This window comes from Gadus macrocephalus, chromosome 3 (genome assembly GCF_031168955.1).
Source record: "Gadus macrocephalus chromosome 3, ASM3116895v1".
NCBI lineage: Eukaryota > Metazoa > Chordata > Actinopteri > Gadiformes > Gadidae > Gadus > Gadus macrocephalus.
This window is the reverse complement of record NC_082384.1, coordinates 3,409,717-3,429,438: the sequence shown is the minus strand read 5'-3', so window position 1 is coordinate 3,429,438 and position 19,722 is coordinate 3,409,717. Positions and strand designations below refer to the sequence as shown.

General features: G+C 48.9%; 3 protein-coding genes across 3 annotated transcripts; 1 reads left to right on the top strand and 2 right to left on the bottom strand.

Moving 5' to 3' along the window:
* Window positions 1-1,055: 1,055 nt before the first annotated feature.
* LOC132453314 (SERTA domain-containing protein 2-like) lies at window positions 1,056-10,707 on the bottom strand. Its single transcript, XM_060046153.1, has 2 exons — window positions 10,094-10,707; window positions 1,056-3,910 (listed from the first exon to the last, which is right to left on the bottom strand). The coding sequence occupies exon 2, from the start codon at window positions 3,904-3,906 to the stop codon at window positions 2,746-2,748; it is 1,161 nt and encodes a 386-aa protein (XP_059902136.1). The 5' UTR covers window positions 3,907-3,910; window positions 10,094-10,707; the 3' UTR covers window positions 1,056-2,745.
* Window positions 2,054-2,629, top strand: LOC132453690 (sporozoite surface protein 2-like). Its single transcript, XM_060046646.1, has one exon. The coding sequence runs from the start codon at window positions 2,054-2,056 to the stop codon at window positions 2,627-2,629; it is 576 nt and encodes a 191-aa protein (XP_059902629.1).
* A 4,668-nt stretch (window positions 10,708-15,375) lies between the features above and the next one.
* Window positions 15,376-18,035, bottom strand: rab1aa (RAB1A, member RAS oncogene family a). The gene is made up of 6 exons (XM_060046182.1): window positions 17,847-18,035; window positions 17,107-17,179; window positions 16,883-16,978; window positions 16,308-16,403; window positions 15,958-16,089; window positions 15,376-15,726 (listed from the first exon to the last, which is right to left on the bottom strand). The coding sequence occupies exons 1-6, from the start codon at window positions 17,858-17,860 to the stop codon at window positions 15,529-15,531; spliced, it is 609 nt and encodes a 202-aa protein (XP_059902165.1). The 5' UTR covers window positions 17,861-18,035; the 3' UTR covers window positions 15,376-15,528.
* Window positions 18,036-19,722: the final 1,687 nt, after the last annotated feature.

Sequence of the window (19,722 nt, the reverse complement as noted above, 5' to 3'; positions counted from 1 at the left end):
CATGCGTGTATTCTGCTAACTGCACTATAACTACTTAATAGGAATTCATTTCTAGCCTGGGCTATTTCCTTGTTTTTCGGTGATTCAGTGGGCTCGTCTGAACAACCAATCACCGAACTGACAGCTTCTAAACTCGTGCACGAGAATTGACGTAATCCATAGCAACGGCGCGTCACTCTTAGTTCACTCTTTGTGATTTATCCTTAGTAAGAGTAGGTCTCAGCGGCTTTGTGAATAACTTTTAAGAAAAAACTCCTACGTAAAATGTTTTAGCGCGAGTTAGGAGCACTCCTAGCGGTAAGATAAAATGCTTTGTGAATACGGCCCCTGATCCCTCCCAGAATGATCAATAATCCAAGACACACTCCTAAAGAGGATTCAGAGAGGATGCTATTGCTCATCCAGCTCACCACTGATTGACATCCATGCCACTGGAATTATTAACATCCACTATTTAACTTAGAAAGGCGCTTATGTTTATGAATCAAAAGCTGTGTGTAGGACTGTAGACTGGTGTTGTGTTGCTTGGTGGAGCCAGGGCAGCAAAATATATAAATATAAATATATATATATATATTTACACTAAAACTAACCTTTTCAGCCCTCAACAGTTCTGATAAAACAGCCTTACTAGCAGTTTGGTAGCAGGTTCAAGGTGTCAAATATTACGTTCGTCCAGTTTAGCAAGGCAATGATTCAGAGAGCTTTGTTTCCCGTATTAGGCCTTCAACGAGTATATTCATTTACTAATCAATCAAACTTGATGAAGCAATTTATTTCACCATGAAATACAACTCCTCCATTAGTTGGTAAATCTCCAAACTTTTGTAAGTATTTGTGAACCAGGGCATCCTCGGAACATTTCAGACTTTGAAAAACTAAAACAAATGATGGTCCATTTTTAGACAAAATGCAACTAGTATCAATAGTTTAACAACATACACAAGGAGCGGCTACATTAACACATTTCAAATATATATATTAAAAAGAAACATTTTGACTAACTTTTTGTACCAAAGAAACAACATATCAAATATAATAATACGATAATATAATAGTTTATAGGATATAACTCTTCATTTTTTTTATTGTCGCTAAAGAACATTGGCAAAATAAACATTTGGTAAAGACTGGCAATACCTCCAATAAAGGCACTCTTTTCATTAGAAATCCTCTTGACAATCCCTCTTTATGCAAGCAGTCTGTACAAAAGGTTATCATATAATTCTGAAATAGCCACAGAAAAGAATGACCAACATTTATATGGCCTTATTCCATTCTATAACCTGGGTATTAACCGAGTGTTATGCATTGTTAAGAACACACAAATTACACAGTAATCTATTTCCAGTGGTGTAAAAAGCTTTGAAAAGTAAAAAGTTGTAAAAGCTGGCATTGTACTAGCAACAGGACACTAGTCTCGAGCAACTTCACTTAAAAGGCTCGACTATCTCCTAAGACTTTGCATGTCATAAAGCTTATAAAGAAAGTATGAGAAGAGAGGCAACTGACATGTTTGAAATACTTGGGTCTGCTAAAGCTACATTAGCATGTTGATGGTTTCATTTGCTTGTGTCGATTAAGCTGCTCGTGAAAAACTGAGTTTTCCCCCCCAAGGAGGAACTCTAGACTACACCAGCACTCATGTCAGTTTGCCGCTATCTAGAGGACGAAAACAGACCATGGTCTCATCTTGATGCTGTCATGATGATAGCCTTTGTGGTCAAACTAGGAGACAACATTTCAAAAGTGATGTAGATGAGTCACTCAGTGCTCTGTTGTTGCTTTAGACTGCACCTCCCTCACAAGCTCTACCTGTTGACTCATAAGTTTCTGTGTGGCTTGTTTAGCATACATTTCCAGTAGATAAACGCATGTTGACAGACTCCCAGTAAGATGGATTCTAATATAATCTATTAGTGTGCAACACAATCTCTCAACTCATTCAGGTTGTAAAAAAAAAACATCTTCCCAACATTGAGAACACCTTCAGCGCTTTTCTTCAAGAACCCACCGGGCCGACAGGGGCCTCTCAGGAACCCTCCAGGCCCCCATGAAACCACCAGCGCCCAGGAGACCACCGGCCCTCAGGAACCCACCGGCTCTCAGGAGCCCGACGGCCCCCGATGAACTCACCGGCCCTCAGAAGACCACCGGCCCTCAGGAACCCACTGGCTCTCAGGAGCCCACCGGCCCCCATGAACCCACCGGCCCTCAGGAACCCACTGGGCCCTCAGGAACCCACCGGCCCTCAGGAACCCACCAGGCCCTCAGGAACCCACCGGCCCTCAGGAACCCACTGGCCTTCAGGGAACCCACCAGGCCTTCAGGGGCCCACCAGGCCCTCAGGAACCCACCGGCCCTCAGTAACCCACCACTCCTCTGGAGACCACGGGGCCCTCTGGAACCAACCGGCCCTCTGGAGACCAGCAGGCCCTCCGGAACCAACCGGCCTTCTGGAGACCAGCAGGCCCTAAGGAGACCAACGGGCCCTCAGGAACCCACCGGCCCTATGGAGACCAGCGAGCCCTCAGGAACCAACCGGCCCTCAGGAGTACAATGGCCCTCAGGCACCCAAAGGCCCTCAAGAAAACCCCAGGCCCTCGGGAACCCACCGGCCCCTCCATGACGTAGTCCAGCTCAGACCCTCCATGACGTGGTCCAGCTCAGACCCTCCATGATGTGGTCCAGCTCTGGCCCTCACGAGCCCACCAGGACCTTCATGATGTGATCCAGCTCGGGCCCTCAGGAGCCCACCAGGACCTCCATGATGTGGTCCAGCTCGGCAAGGTCCATCCTGAAGGGCTGGCCCTGGTGGCCCCCGGCCCCGCCACCGTAGCCCGAGATGGCTCTGACCAACATGTCGTCGGCCGCCACCTTGGTCGGCCCCGCGCCAGCCCCGGGGCCCGCCCCGGCAGCCTGGGGGCCGCAGGGCCCCAGGTCGTACATGGAGGTGTCGATGTCCGTGAAGAGCACATCGTCCATGGCGAAGTCTGTCAGGAAGCCCCCCGACGGGACCACCGGGCGCCGGGCGAGGGCGGTGGAGCGGGGTGGGGAGGTTGGGCGGTATTCCATCAGTTCCCTCTCCTCCTCCTCCTCCTCCTCCTCTTCCTCCCCCTCCTCCATCTCCACCCGTCTTTCCGCCTCCACCTCCATGTCCCTGTCCCATCCGGGGCCCGGGGCCCCTGCCAGCGGTTCCCCAGGGGGGCTGGAGGTGGGCAGGGGAACGAGGGGAGGAGGGGCACTAGAGTCTGAGGAGGAAGAGGAGGAGTCCAGCTCCTCGATCTCCTCCAGGGCTGAGGAGAAGCTGTCTTCAGGCGGCGGCGAGGGCGGAGCAGAGGAGAAGTCCACCGGCTGGGACGGGTGGAGGTGCTGGGGGGGGGACTGGGGGGGGAGCGGGTGAGGGGGGGAGGAGGAGGAGGAGGAGGAGAAGGACGGAGAGGGCGGCAGGGTGAAGAAAGGGGGCGGGTCCTCCTCCAGGAGCGAGGCGGGCGTCAAGCAGGTCTCCGGCCCTGAGGGCCCAAAGGAGGAGGCCTGCGAGGCGGGGGGAGGAGGAGGCGGTCCAAGGTAGCACCCGTCTTTCTCCTCGTCGAGCTCGGCGACGCCCGGTGGCGGCGCGGCCAGGAAGAGCGCCCGGACGCCCCCCTCGCGCCGCAGATCATCGTGGATACGGCGGATGACGTTGCTAATGAGGATGCGGCGCTGCAGGCCCGGGTCGGCCCGGCCCGCCGGCGGGCGGTATAGCTTCACCAGGGAGATGTTGAGCACCATCTGCCGTTGCAGCGCATAGGACGCCCGTGAGGAGAAGCCAGGCACCCTTGGGGGGGGCGGCCGCTCCCCTCCCCCATCCTCCTCCTCACCATCCTGGTCCTGCTCCAGTTTCCTCTTCACGCCCGGGCCCCACATGGATCTGCAGCAGGGGGGAGGTACAGGTCAGAGAGCAGCGGTGCAGAGAAGAGCCAGGAAGCCCACAGACTACAGCGCTAACAAGAGAAGGCAGCATGCTGGACTCTGAAGAACCCTGACCCTGGGCTCCACCTCGGTCGGGTGACGGAGAACCACTCCGACCTGAGCATGAACATGAGAGCTGATCTGATACTTTTGTGAAACTTAAACAGGATGCTGGCCACTGATTGGCCAGGGAATTACGGCACTGGACGAGCGTGATGTCTGAGCCTGACACCCGACACCAGGTATTGTGCCGAAAATGGATTCCCCGTCTGAAATCGCAGCCCCTCTCCGCGTTATAGCAGTTTTTATATCATATCTTCACAAGAGGAGCAACTTATCACAGAAAGCGACATGTAAGATTTCTTCTTCTGACGAAAAGAGGATTTATAGCTTATAGAAGTGTATATATCATATCGTCATAAGATGAGCAACTTGTCACAGAAGGCGATGTTATATTTCATAGGCGACCCACAACGTAAGATGGCACATTCACGATAATGACCCAAGAGGGCACTAAATTACGTAATAGTTAACAAGTCATACATGCATGGATGATGTGACCCTAGAAAGCACAGAGGAAATAAGCGAAAGCGTGTTCACGCGGAGAGGGGGTGCGATTTCAGGCGGGGATTCCATTTTCGGCACTTTTCTGGAACCAAACCAAGTCGTGGCGAGTTGAGCTGGTACTGTCGGTGGAAAAGAGGCAATAGAGGTCTGAGAAATAGAGGACTACCAGGCCTGACCCCCGCTGGCGCCCGGGTAGAGACGTAGAGGACTACCAGGCCTTACTCCTGCTAGCGCCCGGGTCAGAGACATAGAGGACTACCAGGCCTGACCCCCGCTAGTTCCCGGGTCAGAGACACAGAGTACCAGGCCTAACCCCCACTGGCTTAAGGGCTGATTATGGTTCCACGTTCACGCAACGCAAGGGGATTACGGACCCGTTACGTCCTTGTGGACCCTCCTAACGTCCACAGCAATGGCCTTGTGTGCTCCTCCCAAGAATGTAACCTTCTGTCGAGGCGATGCAGCAGCAAGGGCTGTGATTGGTCCGCTCACTAAAACCTGACGCAGAACCAAAACAGGTTCACGACTGCGTCGAAGTGTCTGTGTGGTCCTTGCGTTGCGTGATTGTGGGACCCTAATCAGCCCTTTAGAGTCTGGAAAACCTTTGAACTTAAGAACAGCTTTTGGTCGGGGAAGTTAGACTCAAGAAGTCCAAATGGACCAAAGCTATTCTTGGAACAAAGTCACTTTCTCTCCCCCCCCCCCCCCCCCCCCCCCCCCTCTAGTACCATGTGAGGACGAGTCAGCTGATACCCTGGTGTGTGTGTGTGTTTGTGGTTATGTGTGTGTGTGTGTGTGTGTGTGTGTGTGTGTGTGTGTGTGTGTGTGTGTGTGTGTACTACTGACTCCTACCTCCCACTCAGTACAACAGATGTCAGGCCACACAGGATACAGAAGACTTCCGTCTACTGGTTTTGGCTGGTCCACCCCCTCCCCCCCAGTCTGCTCCACAGCAAGGTTACTCAATGTCGGTCCTATGTACACCACCAGCGCCCCCTCTACACACATGAGGACTAAAGTCCTCTCCGGACCATCCCTTGGTGGAGACCACATGATATCAGATCTAGAATCCATGGTGGTTGGGGTGGTGCTGATGGTGGTGGTGGTGGTGCTGATGGTGGTGGAACTGGGGGTGGTGGTGATGGGGGTGGTGTTGGTGGAGGTGAAGATGGTGGAGGTGGAGGTGATGGAGGTGGGGGTGGGGCTTATGGGGTTGGTGGTGGTGGTGGTGGGGTCGGTGGTGAGGGGGGAAGGGTTATCCGTTCCCCAGTGCAGCTGCTGCTGCACACCACAGGGAGGGTGTGGGGTAAAATATAACACTGATGGTAAACTCCCAGTACGACAGGTAAAATATAACAATACTGATGGTAAACTCCCAGTATGAGAGGTAAAATATAACAACACTGATGGTAAACTCCCAGTACGAGAGGTATAATATAACAACACTGATGGTAAACTCCCAATACGAGAGGTAATATATAACAACACTGATAGACTCCCAGTATGAGAGGTAAAATATAACAACACTGATGGTAAACTCCCAGAACGTGATAGAGGCATGTGTGTGTGTGTGTGTGTGTGTTTGGTTTGTGTGCGTCTGAGCTGTCTGTATTTGAGTGCCTTGCTGTCCCATGGGTTTTGTAAGCAACCCCCCCCACACAAACACACATACTCAAACTACCCCCTACCAGCCCAATATAATTATTCATCTCTCTCTCTCTCTCTCTCTCTCTCTCTCTCTCTCTCTCTCTCTCTCTCTCTCTCTCTCTCTCTCTCTCTCTCTCTCTCTCTCTCTCTCTCTCTCTCTCTCTCTCTCTCTCTCTCTCTCTCTCTCTCTCTCTCTCTCTCTCTCTCTCTCTCTCTCTCTCTCTCTCTCTCTCTCTACCACCATCTGCTCCCACACTCCTGAGTCAGGGTTGGGGCAGCGAGGGGGTTAAGGAAGGAGGGAGGGAGAGACAGAATGCCAGAGGCCAGCTACATTTGGGTGCTGATAGTAAGAAGGACAGACAAAGGGAGGAGGAGAGGAGGAGAAAGGCTGAGTGGGAGACATAATGGGAGGAAGGTGGGGGAGACAAACCAAGGAGGTGAGGCAGGCCAAGGCCAGGGAGTCAGGAGGAGGACCACCAGGGACAGGGACCTAGGGCCAGACCCCCATCACAGGGTTTATTCATGGAGGGCTTCAATGGATTGGGTTTCTGGGGAACGTTGTCTCCCTGTTCCCTGAGGGAGTGTAGCCTACATAGGACAACACATTGACCATGTCCTGACATCAAGTCCTTCTGACCTTCTCTCAGAACTTAAGCATTAAAACATATTCTGCAGCCGTCCATCAACGCGTCTATGATGTCTTGGAAATGGTGTTCGAGGGACAACCCTCTGGTAGATCCCAGGGGCTCTGTGCTAGACCTAGGAACACCCTCTGACAGGTCCCAGGGGCTCTGTGCTAGACCTAGGAACACCCTCTGACAGGTCCCAGGGGCTCTGTGCTAGACCTAGGAACACCCTCTGAAAGGTCCCAGGGGCTCTGTGCTAGACCTAGGAACACCCTCTGAAAGGTCCCAGGGGCTCTGTGCTAGACCTAGGAACACCCTCTGACAGGTCGCAGGGGCTCTGTGCTAGACCTAGGAACACCCTCTGACAGGTCGCAGGGGCTCTGTGCTAGACCTAGGAACACCCTCTGACAGGTCGCAGGGGCTCTGTGCTAGACCTAGGAACACCCTCTGACAGGTTCCAGGGGCTATGTGCTAGACCAATGACATCAGCCTGGGGTTCCTCGCTCTCCTCAGGGTTCAGGGTGGAAGGAGAACCTCTCCAGAGGGTTCCCCCCAACCAGACCACCGAGGACCTAGTGATGATGTCAGAGACCCCCTCCAGAGGGTTGTTGTTGTTTTTCCAATAACCAATGCTCTGTATGTATGCTCAAATAGGGTGTATAGAGGAGAGCAGGGGTCGTTAACAGCGTTGGAATAGGCAGATATTGGTGTAGTACTGTCATGTTGTACAGCAATAGTATACCAGCTGTTGCATCTGATCTTATGTCAACGTTATGTCAAGACTCTCGTACTTCACTTCATTTCATTTCATTTGTACAGAGAGTCTGGACCTAATCAATTGACAAACGTTAACTCACTTGAAGGCGGGTGTCTGTTGAAGTTTAAAATGATTGGATCTGCCCAGTGCCACTCTGGATCTGCCATAACCAATCGCTAACGTTTGGTTGTGACGTATGTCATGCGCCGGGAATCACGCGCAGGTTGTACACAAACCAAACACCTTGCGCGTCTGCACGAAAATGTCCGTCAACGACAGCTGCAGGTTTTGTTCGTCGAATTTAATTTATCAGGGAAAAATTGCACATTGTAAATCAACTACCGACCTACAACAACAACTCAAACTGGCGTACGACTTTATCGTCATTGTTCTCAGACACGCCCTCTGTTCGCTGATTGGCGGCCGCTGTGGCGGTGTCACGTTAAAATTGTACCGGGGGCGAAAATTGTACCGGCCTACGTCATCGTTTGTTTACATCCTGACAACCTGCCCGGCAACAGACTACGCGATGCAGAAAACATGTTTCCAAACGACGAAATAACATAATACAGATAGCGGATCGCTATCTGTATTATGATAGATAGCGATAACAATTGTTTTTACTTTATATTTGTATTGTATTTAATTGTTTAATCGAAACAATAAAAAAAATTGCCTGCGAAACGGCCGAACGCGTCAAATGACAAATGTTTTGCCCGCGAAACGGGCGATCGCGTCAAATGACGTAGGAAGGTTCTTGAAACATAATACAGATAACGGATCGCTAGATAACACTTGTTTTTACTTTATTTACTAGCTAAATTCGATTAAACAATTCAATACAATACAAATATAAAGTAAAAACAAGTGTTATCTAGCGATCCGTTATCTGTATTATGTTTCAAGAACCTTCCTACGTCATTTGACGCGATCGCCCGTTTCGCGGGCAAAACATTTGTCATTTGACGCTCGGCAGTTTCGCGGGCAAATTTTTTTATTGTTTCGATTAAACAATTAAATACAATACAAATATAAAGTAAAAACAATTTTTATCGCTATCTATCATAATACAGATAGCGATCCGCTATCTGTATTATGTTATTTCGTCGTTTGGAAACATGTTTTCTGCATCGCGTAGTCTGTTGCCGGGCAGGTTGTCAGGATGTAAACAAACGATGACGTAGGCCGGTACAATTTTCGCCCCCGGTACAATTTTAACGTGACAGCACCAGAAAACCAAATTACATACAGCAGGTCCAGACCTAGTACTGAAGGGAAATTCAAATTGAGCGGAAGTACTTAGGCGGGCGGAGCCAGGCTAGGTCCAGACCTAGTACTGAAGGGAAATTCAAATTGAGCGGAAGTACTTAGACGGGCGGAGCCAGGCTAACTGGGAGCAGGGGGTGGGTGCTAAAATCTGGGTGGCGACAGCCCGCCTCGGAGCCAGTAAAGATGGACTTTGGCCAGCGATGCATGGGCTCCTCCTCACACCTGATCTCCACGGCCGGAATGACTCACACGTGACTCATTTCGCTCTCCGTTAATTAATTTGGGTAAAGAGTTTCACTTTGTTGCAGGGCTTCACTTTTTGTTCCACATTCATAATAGCACAAAATATATTAAGCATTAAGTCTTCATAGCGAATATGCTATGAAGACATCTGACTACCAAACGCTCAGCCCACCACCGCATCACTACCGAGTTTTAAAGGTTATTGTGACGCTCGTTTTGAATAATGCACAAACAAGGAAGTAATTGTTGGGGGCCCCATGCACGTCGGTCAGGGCTCTGGCTGGGCTCACTCACAAGTTGCATTGCAGAGGCCACGCCCACCGCAGCCTTTAAAGAGACAGGAGGACATTCTTCACTGGCGGGGTAGACGCTCTCAAACCCGCAGCCTGCTGCCCTGGGACACTGGACTGCGGGGGATATGAGGCCAATACTACACGTTTAAAGCTTAATATGTCCCGCAGGCCCTTTGGCGCACATACTGTTCTCCTATTTAATGCATGGGTTATTTGAACAACAAGTACAACAAGGTACAACAAGTAGGCCTGTATACAGTTCCTACGGTTCCGTGTCTAAACCTGTCACAACAGCTGCCCCAACTTCCAAAGTAGAAGGCACCAGATTATGTGTGTGATGGGGGGGGGGGGGAGTGGGGGACTCACCACCATCTGCCACTCACACAGTTAAAGGGTTACAACCAACCCGCTGTGATTGCAAATCAAAATCGGTCCGTGTATGAACCAGAAGAACGGTGCTCCTCAGAGGAAGCCGGCAGTAGGAGCGGCGTAATTACGCAGTGAGGAGGCAACATTAGAAACGGAACGCAGACGGTCTCCCCCACACGCTCAGGGCAGCGTGACTGGAGACACAATACAGCCTATCTATCCACTATCTATATACTATCTATTCCTATTCCCACCAGCGTTTAGAAAAAGACAATTGATAAAAAGCCTTTGCTTGGTGGGCTCCATGCCTCTGTTATCTCCGAGCATGCACCGGTAGAGAGCCTGCTGTAGGGAACATAACCTTAACTTACCACATGTAGTTCGGTCTGAGGGTTTTCAAATCCTGAATGGGTGTTGGTGAAAGGGTTCAGACGAGGCGGTGCGGACGGACATCGACGACGCTGCTGCTTCCAGTTGTTCCCTACACTCCCGTCTCTGATCGCGGACCAGAGACACGCGGAGACCTCCTCCACACAATGGCGAGAGCAACGAGTAGAGAGGCGAGGGAGGCGATGTGTCACCGATCACCAGCAGCCAGCAGCGGTGTGACGTCAGGTCCACTCAGCTCACAGTGGACTGGGGGGGGGGGGCTCATAGTGGATACACTGCGTCACTCAAGTCGTATCGCTTGTTCTATCTCTTCAGATGAGTTTTCAAATTGGAGGTCAATGATCGGCTGCCATGAACCCATCAGCGGACTAGCTTCTTCCTTTGAGCATTCTTTCGTTGACTATACCCCCGCAGTGAGAGTGTTACCACAACTATGTAAAGTATCTCAGCTATTTAATCATTGCATATATAGCATTCGACAAACGTTAATATAACATCACAATTACCATGTATGTGTGTGTCGCCTCAAACGTCGTTATTACGGCCTCACCAAACCTCATAAACCTTGAACGTCTGGGGATAAAGGAGTTGAACCGGTTTGACTAGTTCAAGCGAACTGTGTGTGTGTGTGTGTGTGTGTGTGTGTGTGTGTGTGTGTGTGTGTGTGTGTGTGTGTGTGTGTGTGTGTGTGTGTGTGTGTGTGTGTGTGTGTGTGTGAGTGTGGCTAGTGTGGGTTTGTGTGTGTATGCCTGAACACTTGTGTGTGTGTGTGTGTGTGTGTGTGTGTGTGTGTGTGTGTGTGTGTGTGCATATTTAGGCCTATGTACATATATGTACATATTGCTTGTACAAATGCATTACCGTGTGCCTGTGTGTGCATGAACATGTGTGTGTGTGTGTGTGTGTGTGTGTGTGTGTGCGAGCACATGCCTTGCTTTCAGCATAATGCACTGGCAGGGGACAGATCGAGTGCATGCTGTGAATGGATACAGAGCCTATAGCAGTCAGAGCTCCTGCCACTATCACCCCGGCCCGGCGCAGCATGATGGTTTTTAGAGGGGTGGTGGAGCGGTAAGGAGGGACCGCTGACGGCCTCAGAATGGAGATATGATGGGGGCCCCATCTGGATGAGGTGCTGACCCCCACCCCACCACCACTCCCATACTCAGATCCTGCCCATTTGGATCTAATACTGCCCCAGTACGTTTGACAGAGATGATGGGAGATTTGTTCAGGATGTGAAAGATGGCCAACCTACGGCACTAAGTGGCCAACGTAGCCCAGTGAACGGAGCACTACTATCACTCTCCCAGTGGCGGTTCTACGTCCAGTTACGCCCCGGGCAAGACTTCCTCCAAGCGGGGGGGAGGAAGTCATCCCCACACAATGTTATGTACTTCATTGAAAACCGCTTCGCAGCGCGTTTTTATTTTCTGCTCATGGCGCCCCCCATGTGATTTGGCGCCCCCGACAAATATGGCGCCCCGGGCGGCTGCCTGGTTTGCCCGTGCCTAAAAACGCCACTGCATTCTCCAAAACAATCCAAAGTCCACTCCTCATGGCTGCTCATGGGAACCGATTGCAGGCTTGCCTCCTGAACCCTGACCCGGCAGGTTGAGGAAGGCTAAAGGTTCATTATTCTGACTCCATTCGGTAAAATGCTAGAATCCTTCTGAAGACCATATGGGATTGTTTCCATGGCCTTTTGAACCTGGGCTAGGACATGCAGGGGGGGGTGCAGGTTTAAACCCGTCTACCGACGGGTTGGGGACCGTCTGATCAAAAATCTACAGACGGGACCGTCTGATCAATTCTCTACCCACAGAAGGGTTGGGGGCCGTCTGATCAAGACTCTACTCACCGAAGGGTTTGGGACACATAACGACGTTACCCCCTAGAACTTAAGGCAGACAAACCTGGATCATATTGCAATTTATTTAAATTGTTATGATCCTAACATTATTCAAAATTGCTTAAACTATTTTTATTCTGTAACTGTGTAAGGTCACTGTGTGTGTGTGTGTGTGTGTGTGTGTGTGTGTGTGTGTGTGTGTGTGTGTGTGTGTGTGTGAATATATAATTGTTGTCAATGTCAACTGATGATGAAAATGCCTGACATTTTGAGCCATTTGCCATAATTTCAGTAAACTGTAGGAAGAGTGTGACATCCTGCCCTCTTCCACGTGCCTTTCCATGCCACACACTGCTCTGAAGTACTGCCTGATGTGGGAACATTACAGGGAGACACATGGAGCGTGGAGTCTGTCCGTGCTGTAGTCATAATGAAAGCAGTTAATCTATTCTCAATATAAGAAGTGGAAGATGGTATAGCAAAGCAATAAAAAGATCTTAAAACATAATGATAATGAGGCAGGCAGTACAATTGACCACCTTACAAAAAGTGTCATGTTTCACATTTTGTAGGCATACAACGGACATGTAGAGGCCTTCGGACTGTTATACTAACACCCAAAAGTCATCAGCTGGAGCCTTGGATTCGTTTGGGCGGTGAGGTGTGTGCGGAGTATTGTCAGAAATGGAGTGAACTTCACACATGATCAGCCCCCTTGAGTCCCCCGAGAAGCAGCCCCTCCAAGGGACTCTTTCAGGGAGCCGGATGGGGGTTCCCGGGCGGGGGCCCCCGGGCTCTACAGCTGTCACAGATGCTTTCTCCCTCGCCAATACTGAGCAACCGAGAACAAACGAAGCCGGCAAACAGAAACCGGCTGGGCACACGCACGCGCATGCACACGCAGGCCGCGACCCTCTCATTATTCGACGTGGTCATCACAAACCATCCCGCTCTTTGTTTGACGCGCATTTTTCCCCCCAAAATGGAAAAGCGGCGCGAGGAGGAGTGGCTCGCGCTGAACAAGGGGCACAGCCTCTTGCGACCGGAAATAACCATTCGCCAAACATCGTCTTTCTCCTGAAAGGGCGGGAGTTGTTCTCTTTTGTCCGTGGTTCTTCAGTGTGAAAGTCTGTTTAGTGGTGCAGCATCCACCCAGAGTGTGTGTGCCATCGGTAGGCCCAACCCATAGTGTTTGTGGCCATGGCCGCGACCCTCTCATTATTCGACGTGGTCATCACAAACCATCCCGCTCTTTGTTTGACGCGCATTTTCCCCCCCAAAATGGAAAAGCGGCGCGAGGAGGAGTGGCTCGCGCTGAACAAGGGGCACAGCCTCTTGTGACCGGAAATAACCATTCGCCAAACATCGTCTTTCTCCTGAAAGGGCGGGAGTTGTTCTCTTTTGTCCGTGGTTCTTCAGTGTGAAAGTCTGTTTAGTGGTGCAGCATCCACCCAGAGTGTGTGTGCCATCGGTAGGCCCAACCCATAGTGTTTGTGGCCATGGGGGGCCGCATCGACCACCGCTCAGCTGCTCCGCACGGCCAGATGTTTATTGAGGAGCACACACTCTATCAACAAACCCCTGGTGGGCCACTCTGGGTCAACCCCAAAACAAACGATTATCCACTTCGACCTGGTTCAATCGTTATCGTCCTTAATGCATCACGACACAAGTCGGCGACATGTCCGCCATCGCTTGGTACTGAGCGTAATGGTCCTACATGGATCATGGCAATGATATATGTACGTAAAGCTTAGGCCAACCTATGGATGCCTTTCAAATAACGCTAATATTCCAATATTCTAACTGTGTACTTCTAGCAAATATATTTTTGCGTTACAGAAATATAACTTGAATAATAAACAGTATATCAATATAATGGAACACTGCCTTCTAGTGGTAAGTTACAGACCCAATGAGGTGGCACATGCCTGGTAGAAGACGGGCCACTGGAGGGGGGACTTGTTGCGTGTCTGCAACTTATGGATGTTAATGGAGCCTAATATCCTCAGCATCCTGCATCTATAGCTAAACTATTACTGTCGCAGGCAGGGATGAATCAAGGCATCCTGGTATTCATGTTATGTAGAGCAAGCGTTTTGATTGAAGACACACAACAAATATTGCCAACACACGCCGTTATCAAAGATCTCCTTCATTGTTTAATAGTAGACATTGTGCCACAAAAATTCATGTCTGCAGCCACTTAATCACGGACTGAGATTACAAACAATTTCCTTAAATTGATGTCATTCACTTGGTTCTCTATCGAATTTGCAAATCAATTCCTACATTTATGTATAAATATATACAGTTTATAGATGTATCTCATAGCTTAGATGGTGGTCGTCTCTCCGGTTGTGCTGTTGGTTGAGAAACTATAAGCGAAGTAATTAACAATATGGCCACTGCGTCCCAGCCCTGCTCAGGTTGAATCCTTTATACCAGCACACAGCCCTGTCTGGGATAGTACATACATATACATACATGCATGCACAGACGCGCACACACACACACACTCACAAGATTGCTTGGTTCCATCTAACAATAAACTCTCTTAAGCAGTAAGAGCTAGCCCGTTGCGGTGGAATGGGGGGGCTATGCCAAAATCACGGTTCATCAGAGGCAGAACATCACGTCTGACTCTGGCCCCAAAGGCACTGGCCGTTTAGTTCTGAACTAGGAGGGGGCGGGTGTGGTGCCACATTGAGAGGTTGAACCAGGACATTACCTCCACCTAATCTGGTCTTATAGTAAAGGAAACCACCACAGGTTCCCCAAACGACTGCATACCAGATGCACTGAGAGAGAGAGAGAGAGAGAGAGAGAGGGGGATAGAGAGAGGGGGAATGTCATGAGCTCTGCTGACATGCGTGCCGCGTGCTCTAACAGCAGCAGCTTCATCTGAAGGGCTCGTCCTGAGGACCTCATGCCGGTTACCCACAGCCTAAACTATCAGAAACAAGCAACCCAGCTGAGTTCGGCACATGAACCAAAAATAGAGGAAGAAGAAGGGAAGGAACACAAATAGTGATACTTGCATTTAATGTATTGGTCGAAGTCACTTCTAGACTTTTAAAAAATTGCTGATTTATTAACTTCTCAAATCGGGTGTGCATTTGAGTATGAAAGACATAATAAAGATAAAAGAATGAGAGCAGCAGTGTTCCTCCAGGCGGGTGGGCTCACCGTGCTGGGGCCTGTTCTGTATCTGCTAACATGACCCTCATCTGCAATCATTCTGCTGGATCCCTCTCACTCCCCCTCTGCCATCCCTGTGGAGCATGGTGACGTAAGACGGGTCGTTGTCCTGGTGGCTGGGGGTCTATGAAGCAGGGTGACGTTAGAGACGGTCGGGATTCTAGATGTGGTTCTGGTCTTGGTTCTGGTCGTGGTGGGTCTATGAAGCAGGGGGACGTTCGAGACGGTCAGGGTTCTGGTCGTGTTTCTTGTCGTTGGCGGGGGGTCTGAAGCAGGGGGACATTAGATGGGTCAGGGTTTTGTTGGTGGGTGGGGCCCGGCTGACTTGGGGTACGCCCCTCACTGGATGGGGTGGTGGGGGCCTCAACAGCAGCCCCCGGAGGTGGTGTTGACGGGCTTGCTCTGGATCTTGACGTTGGACTTCTCCGCACTGCCGGCCGTGGCCCCCGGGCCCATCCTCTTCTTGATCTCGGCAGCCATGGTCATGAAGGCCTGCTCCACGTTGGTGGCGCTCTTGGCGCTGGTCTCCAGGAAGGGGATGCCCAGGTTGTCTGCAAACTCCTGGACAAGACAAACAACCATCAACAGACTGAAGGTACTGCACGCCAATACTGAGGTAGAGGGGTAGGAGAACAGGAAGGAGGGAGGAATTTGGAGTTGTTGCTACAAATAATTAGGTTATTTTCCACTCCAATCATTACATCATTCAGTCATTACACAATTGTAAAGTATAGGGAAATTAATCTGCAACCATTACGGAGAGATGTTTTGATTGAGTCTAAAGTGGCTGACCTTGGCTGTTGTGTAGTCCACCACCTTCTTGGTAGTCAGGTCACACTTGTTGCCCACCAGCAGCTTGTTGACGTTCTCGCTGGCGTAGCGGTCTATCTCCTGGAGCCACTGCTTCACGTTGTTGAAGGACTCCTGAGCACAGGGGGGTGGACAACACTGTTAGTCCATCAAAGCACTGCACCCCTTACAATACATGCTCAGAAAAATCCCGTTTGCAATTCCACTGATAATTTTTACTCATTCCAATCTCATGGCACTTGGTGGCAGTAAAATTTCTTCTCCCTGCACCTTGTGTTTCAATAACAAGTACTGGAAGTGGATTATAATCAGAGCAAGGAAGAGGGTCCTACCTGATCTGTGACATCATAAACCACTATAATGCCATGGGCTCCTCTATAGTAACTGGAAGTAATGGTCCTGAACCGTTCTTGACCGGCTGTATCCCACTGTGAATGCAGAGGGAAATTTGTCAATTGCAGAAAATGCTCAGCGTGCATCAGGAGGAGGAAAAACTGAATACAATCCAGGCCATTCTGCCAACAGCCCCCCCCCCTCTTCCGGCCACCAAAGTTTGGGACCAGGACCAGTCAATTGATCAGACAACTATCGATGCAATTGCCTGGAAATACAATTATTTATTTATTATGTTCATGGAGGTTTCATTGAGTTTGTGAATAAAACTTCATGTATATTTTCATTCATCATTTCTGTTTTGTTTTATCGCATATAAAACTGGATGTCAAGACGCTGGCGCTGTCGTGTTAGACGTTGCGCTTTGTTTCTAGAACACCAGCATGCTGTGCCAACGCACACACGGGCCGCATCACGCCGACGGTGGATGAAAGAAGGATCTTCTAAGGGATGCATAACTTAGCATGAGCAACACGTGTGCACTGTATTGTCCAATTGAGGTGGATGAACTTACAATCTGAAGTTTAATGGTTTTGCCATCAAGTTCTATGGTCCTGATCTTGAAGTCCACACCGATGGTGCTTATATAGCTCTCTGTGTAAGTGTCATCCTACACACACACACACACACACACACACACACACACACACAGTAAAATAGGTCAACATAGAAATGCAGCTTAGAAGTCAATTATGTTTTATGGGCGTTTTCTTAAAACTTAAAAAAAAAGGAACTTACTGCAAACCGGAGAAGCAGACATGACTTTCCGACACCAGAATCACCAATCAGGAGCAGTTTGAATAAATAGTCACTGCAAAAATAAACAACGTTAATTTTAGACGACATTCATGAAGTTGCACTTTGCCCCAACTGTATATATAACAAGATATATAACAGCATAATGTGGCACAACTATTTTACACTAAGCTGTTATGCAATACAAAATAGTTAACACTTTCAACACGATCATACATCATTTCCGAGCCACAAAGTGCCAGATTACTTTCAACTAAAAGTCACGTTGAGCATCAACTAAACCTTTAAACAATTAGTGAAATAAAAAACATTTATTATGAATCAGTGGTTCACATAAATCTGTATTTCCCAGGTTGACAGTTGTAAATGTCAAATGTAGTCGTTACTCCTTACAATAAATGTACAATTAAAGACATCTCTAGTAGAGCAGCTAACGTTAGCACCCTACTGGAGCTACATGCTAGCGTCCTCGGATGCTGATGACGAAGACAAAACAAAGATCAGGGCTATAAACAGTTTTAATAGAATATATGGAATAACGAATGTGACCATGGGTGTGGTGTAGCGCGGCTGACAGGTGACTGACAGGTCGTACATGAAGACAAAGCAGCTGACGCTCATCTTGTACACAGTGAGTCAGAGACTAGCTACTGATAGCTCCGCGGCTAGCGCCACACTGACAGCTATACCGCAAAGGAATCATCTGAAGAAGGGCCACTTACTATTCAGGATTCATCGTTGACTACACACGATATGAAGTTACTATTGGAGATACCACTAAGGTTGTCGTAGATAAACCTGTAAATGTAGCTGAGATCGAGTACAAAGACCGTATTCTTCCAGAACTAGCTGAACTAGTCGTCGCAACCAGTAAAGCATAATCGAATCAAATATGGCTGCCTGTCGGTCTGACCAGGAAGTACCTGACTCTGGGCGTCTGGGTGTTGTAGTCTGGGCCTCTGGGTGTTGTAGTCACTAATGTAACACGTTAAACACGTCCACTTCAATAAACACTTTGTTAAGAGAGGTAAGAGAGGAAACCCTGTACGAATTAATTAATTGATTTCATTTTTACTAATTTGAGTACCATTGTTATTCACGAATATATAGCTGGAATAAATAACAATAATTATCTACATATTATTATATATATTATATATGATCACACACACACACACACACACACACACACACACACACACACACACACACACACACACACACACACACACACACACACACACACACACACACACACACATACCTATCTGCATACATACATACATACATACATACATACATACATACATACATACATACATACATACATACATACATACATACATACATACATACATACATACATACATACATAATAATAATAATAATAATAATAATACATTTTATTCATACTGCACTTTATATTCAAGAATCTCAAAGTGCTTCAGAGAAAAAAATACCAAAAAACTATTAAAAAGGGGGAACCTCAAAGAAAGTTTAGCTAAATGCTCTTTTAAAGAGATGGGTTTTGAGGTTCCGTTTAAAAAGAGCTGTAGTCTGTGGAGCCCTCAGGTGGTCCAGGGAGGGCGTTCCATAGTCTAGGGGCAGCAGCAGAAAAGGCCCGATCACCCATGGTGCACAGCTTCGTATGTCGGGTTTGGAGGGTGTGAGTGGATCCTGAACGGAGTGTACGTGAGTTTGTCGGGGGGGTGAGGAGTTCCTGAAGGTAGAGGGGGGCAAGTCCGTGAAGGCACTGGTGGGTGAGGAGGGAGACCTTGTACTCAATTCTGAGTGAGACAGGGAGCCGGTGCAGTGATTTCAGGATGGGGGTGATGTGGTCATGCTTGCGCACCCTCATCAGGACCCTGGCAGCACTGTTTTGAATGTATTGGAGCCTCTGGATGCTCTTGCCAGGGATCCCAATGAGGAGTGCATTGCAGTAGTCCAACCTGGAGGAGACAAAGGCATGGACGAGCTTCTCTGCATCAGCCAGGGTGAGTGATTGGCGGAGTTTGGCGATGTTCCTGAGGTGGTATAAAGCTGTCTTACAGAGGTGTTTGATGTGGGTGTCAAAATTAAGTTAGGGTTAGGGTTACATACATACAGTATGTATGTATGTATGTATGTATGTATGTATGTATGTAACATACATACATACATACATACATACACACACACATAAAAACATCTATACGCATACATAAACACACATACATGCATATGCATACACATACATATGCACATAAACAAGGCACTGTTGTACAGCCGATTGGCTGTTGTCACAAAGGAGCACTTGAAGCGCTCCGTCTTGCACCTGGGGGAAATAAATCTGTGGCTAAAGGTGCTCCCCATCTGCCACAGCTCAACATAGAGGGGATGGGAGAGGTTAGCCAAGATGTTAGCCTTGAATTTGTCCCTCATCCTCCTCTCCACCACTACCTCCATCCACTTCTAGTTCCACAACAGAGCTGGCCTTCCTCACCTGCTTGTTGACTCTGTTGGGCTCCAAAGCCTTGATGCCTCCTCCCCAGCACGCCCCAGCAAAGAACATTGTGCTGGCTACCAAAACCTGATATAATATCTTTAGTAGCCCGCAAC

Excerpts from the sequence above, each read along its gene's own strand:
- LOC132453690 (XM_060046646.1), top strand. The coding sequence starts at position 2,054 with ATGAAACCACCAGCGCCCAGGAGACCACCGGCCCTCAGGAACCCACCG.
- LOC132453314 (XM_060046153.1), bottom strand. The coding sequence starts at position 3,906 with ATGTGGGGCCCGGGCGTGAAGAGGAAACTGGAGCAGGACCAGGATGGT.
- rab1aa (XM_060046182.1), bottom strand. Across the intron at positions 16,979-17,106 it reads GTCTGCTTCTCCGGTTTGCA|GATGACACTTACACAGAGAG; the intron begins GTAAGTTCCTTT and ends GTGTGTGTGTAG. Across the intron at positions 16,090-16,307 it reads TTTATGATGTCACAGATCAG|GAGTCCTTCAACAACGTGAA; the intron begins GTAGGACCCTCT and ends CCCTGTGCTCAG.